Below are 3,550 nucleotides of genomic sequence, written 5' to 3'. Positions count from 1 at the left end.
AAATAATATTAGTAAACTATATAATTTAAGTACCGACTCTTAGTATTTAAAATAGTAACGACTTAATCTAAGTAACGACTATTCGCTTTACGCTATTATCTTTAGATCTTTTATATATAATATTTATCCTTATTATACCTAGCTTATAACTCTAGCTATATTATTATTACGTACGGTATAGTTTTTATATAGTAGACTTTAGTCTTTTTTATTTATAAATCCGGGTTATTATTAAATAGAGAAGAACGAATACTTATAAAAAGGAGAGACGGGGAAACCCTACCTATATCCTACTTCCCCCGGGCGTAATATATAAATATAAGAGACTATAATAAATAGCCGGGTAATTTATTATATTAAGCATCCTATAAAGCCATCGGACTCTATGATATCTAGCGTAATAGGTTACGACCTAATTTATAACTATAATTAGAAAGCTAGCTAGAATCTAAAGATTTAAATACCCAGTAGGCCTTAAGTACCTAGGGACAATACTATATAACTAACTATTAATTAGCTTTATAGCGGTTTTATAAAAGGTTTCTTTACTAATTATAGTACTTAGAGACTAGGCTACGCGCTTAATAAATAAAAACACGGCGCGTATTCTTAAATATTTTTTTAAGCCTATATCTTGCGCTAAAGTATTAATAAACCCGTTATTTTATTTTAATAAAGTCGATATTTTAATAAATCGAAATAGTCTTAAGAAGCTTCTCGACTTTTATTAAAAACGGTAATAAGACACTTTTCGAATTAATCTATACTTAGTTTACCGTACCCTAATTATTAAGCGTTATAAAAAGACCGTTAGTAAGCTAATTAGTAGTTTATAAAATTCTAAATAGGGTAGGAATTTCGAGCGCACCTTTACTTAATACCCGCTTAGGCTAGAAAATAGTATGCGTATTACCGGGCTCTTTAATATTAACTAAGAGATCTTATATATATCGTACGATTTAAAGTAGATATATATTACTAATAAAAAGTCGAAGAGGGTAGTACTTTATAATTGTTAGTATATATAATAAATCGATTATAAACTAATAATAGCTAAGAAAGAAATGCTTTTACTAGCTAATAATTAATATAATAAGTATTAATAAATTAAGTAAATACTATAGAAATTAAAATAATAGCTAAGTATAAGAGCTTAGGGGTATATATACCGTAGCTTTAGTTTAGTAAAACACCCTAGCTTATCCTCGGATAGTATATAAATAGGACTTTTAAAAAGCTAAGAATTACTAATATAAGAGCTTAATTTATAAGTTAAGAAGAAACGTATTAACTTAAACTTCGTAAGTTAGCTACGGTTTTAATATAACTATATAAAGCTATCTAAGAAAACGGAGATAAGTTTTATATTACGATCTATAAAAAAGCTATAGAGACGTTAAATATTAAAGTATACCCTTTATATATTATAAAAAAGGCTATTTTAGAAAAGTTAAAGGGCGAGCTCTAGAGTTAATAGGAAGCGGTTTAGAAAATAGTAATTTACTTATATTTTTAGTAATTAAGAGCTATTTACTTATATTTTAAGAAGTAATATCGAGCCTTATTAGTTTATAAGAGGGGGCGTTTTATACTATATAATTATACTAAGTTACTCGTATTATAGGGGATAGTAGTATTAATACTTCTTACTTAATATACTAAGAGTAATTAAACTAAAGGTTAAGTATTAAGTAATTACTATACGGAGGTTAGTATATTTAAAATAGGCTTTTACTTCTATAAAAGGCTTTACTAAATAAAAGGGACGCGTCTTAGACTTATACTAGTTAAGCTTTATAAATACGATTACCTTAACCGTTATTAATAAACCGTACTTAAGTAAGCCTTCGATTATTAATAATAAGTTTATATAGAATAATAACTATAATAAGCCTCTTTATATAATACTAAAACCGCGCGTCTAAGTTAATTAATATTAATATTATCTTCTAGTTTACTACTTCTTTATATATATTTATTAAGTATAGGTACTACGTAAGTACTACGTAAGAAATTAACATAGTAATCTATACTTAGGAATATAAAGTATTAAAGAGCTACTTAAGTCGTTATCGTTTTTAATATAATAAACGCAAATCTAACGGCCTATAACTATTAAAGATCGATATATTATTATACGTTATAAAAAGAGGTATTAATAGAATTCGCGTTTAACGACCTCTACTACTACGTTACTAAGCGCATATAAGTAGTTTTTAAAAATAAGTCCGTTAACTAAATTAACTATACTTTAGACTTCTTTTACTTTCTTAAGCTTATTTATAATTATTTTAACGAGGCCCTCGATAGCTTTCTTATTAGTAGTCTTATGCTTTGTAATCCTATTTTCTTAGCTAAATAAGAATAATATATTTTTAAAATAACGTTAGTTAGCGAGGGAGTATAATAAGGGGTAATAAAAGTAATACTTAATTAGCGCGAAGTTAAGCTATAAGTAGAGATTAATAAAACATAACCTATTCTATAAATTTATAATAGAGCTTTTAAAAGTTAGTTTACGGTCTATTTTAATAATAAATTTAGTAAAAGCTAGGGAATAATAAGCAAGGATATATTCGTTAAGTAAAATAAGCTAGGTTCGTTACTCTATTACCTTAGCGTATTCTTATTCTTTATTAGCACGTTCTTTTATAAAAACTTAGTTAAATCCTTAGTATCTCTTATTTAGTTTATAATATCCTTAATTAGTATAGTTAATAAGGTATATATTTAGTCTTTTAAAGGCTAGAAAGTAGTAGGAAAGTATTTAGGCTAGCCTATAATATAGAACGGATCTTACTATAATACTAAGTAATCCCTAGCGTCCTTATTAATAGGTAAGCTATTTATTTACGAACTAAACTATTTAAAAAGAGGCGTCGTTATATTATAACTTATATACGCTCTATATATATATTACGTACGTAAAAAGACTTATTAACGCACGAGCTATATACCTCGCCGGTTTAATATAACTATATTATAATCGTTTTACTAACTTATATTCGTTAGTACCTTTTTAGTATTAAATAGAAGTAGAGATTTCTTTAGGTTAGATTATATTATACCTAAGGATTTTAAGATTACTATAGTTATATAATTTATATAGACTTAGCTAAAAGACTTGGATAGATTAAATACTAATATATCTTAGCTAATATATAAGCGAACGGGTCTTAATTTATCTCTTCTTATAAACCGTAATACGGTATAAAACTAATAAAAAGTAATAAGTTAATTTAAAGAGTAATACTATAAATATATTACCCACTACCTTTCCTAAAGAGACAGCATAGATTAAAGAATATAAGGAGAGCAATACACTAAGTATATATAATAATCCGGGCAGTATAATAGATATATAAGAAAAATAGATATTAATATAACTACGATCCTCTACTAAATAGCTATATTATTATACTTAACTACTACCTACGCTAGATTAACTTTTAACGTTACTTTAAGATCTTCTTTCTATATAGTTTAGTAGCGATCTTATTACTAAAACTAAATAGATCGTTTTTTACTAAACCTTAGCTTTAAAAGTAGC

The 3,550-nt window shown here is 26.1% G+C and overlaps 1 protein-coding gene across 1 annotated transcript; it reads left to right on the top strand.

Annotated features, from left to right (window-relative positions):
• Window positions 1-575: 575 nt before the first annotated feature.
• Window positions 576-731, top strand: CLUP02_00339 (uncharacterized protein; the record flags this gene model as incomplete). The annotated part of the gene is made up of 1 exon (XM_049279389.1): window positions 576-731. A coding segment is annotated over one exon (156 nt), but the record flags the coding sequence as incomplete, so codon positions are not given.
• Window positions 732-3,550: the final 2,819 nt, after the last annotated feature.

Source organism: Colletotrichum lupini, chromosome 1 (genome assembly GCF_023278565.1).
Source record: "Colletotrichum lupini chromosome 1, complete sequence".
NCBI lineage: Eukaryota > Fungi > Ascomycota > Sordariomycetes > Glomerellales > Glomerellaceae > Colletotrichum > Colletotrichum lupini.
This window is presented reverse-complemented; position numbering and strand designations above follow the sequence as displayed.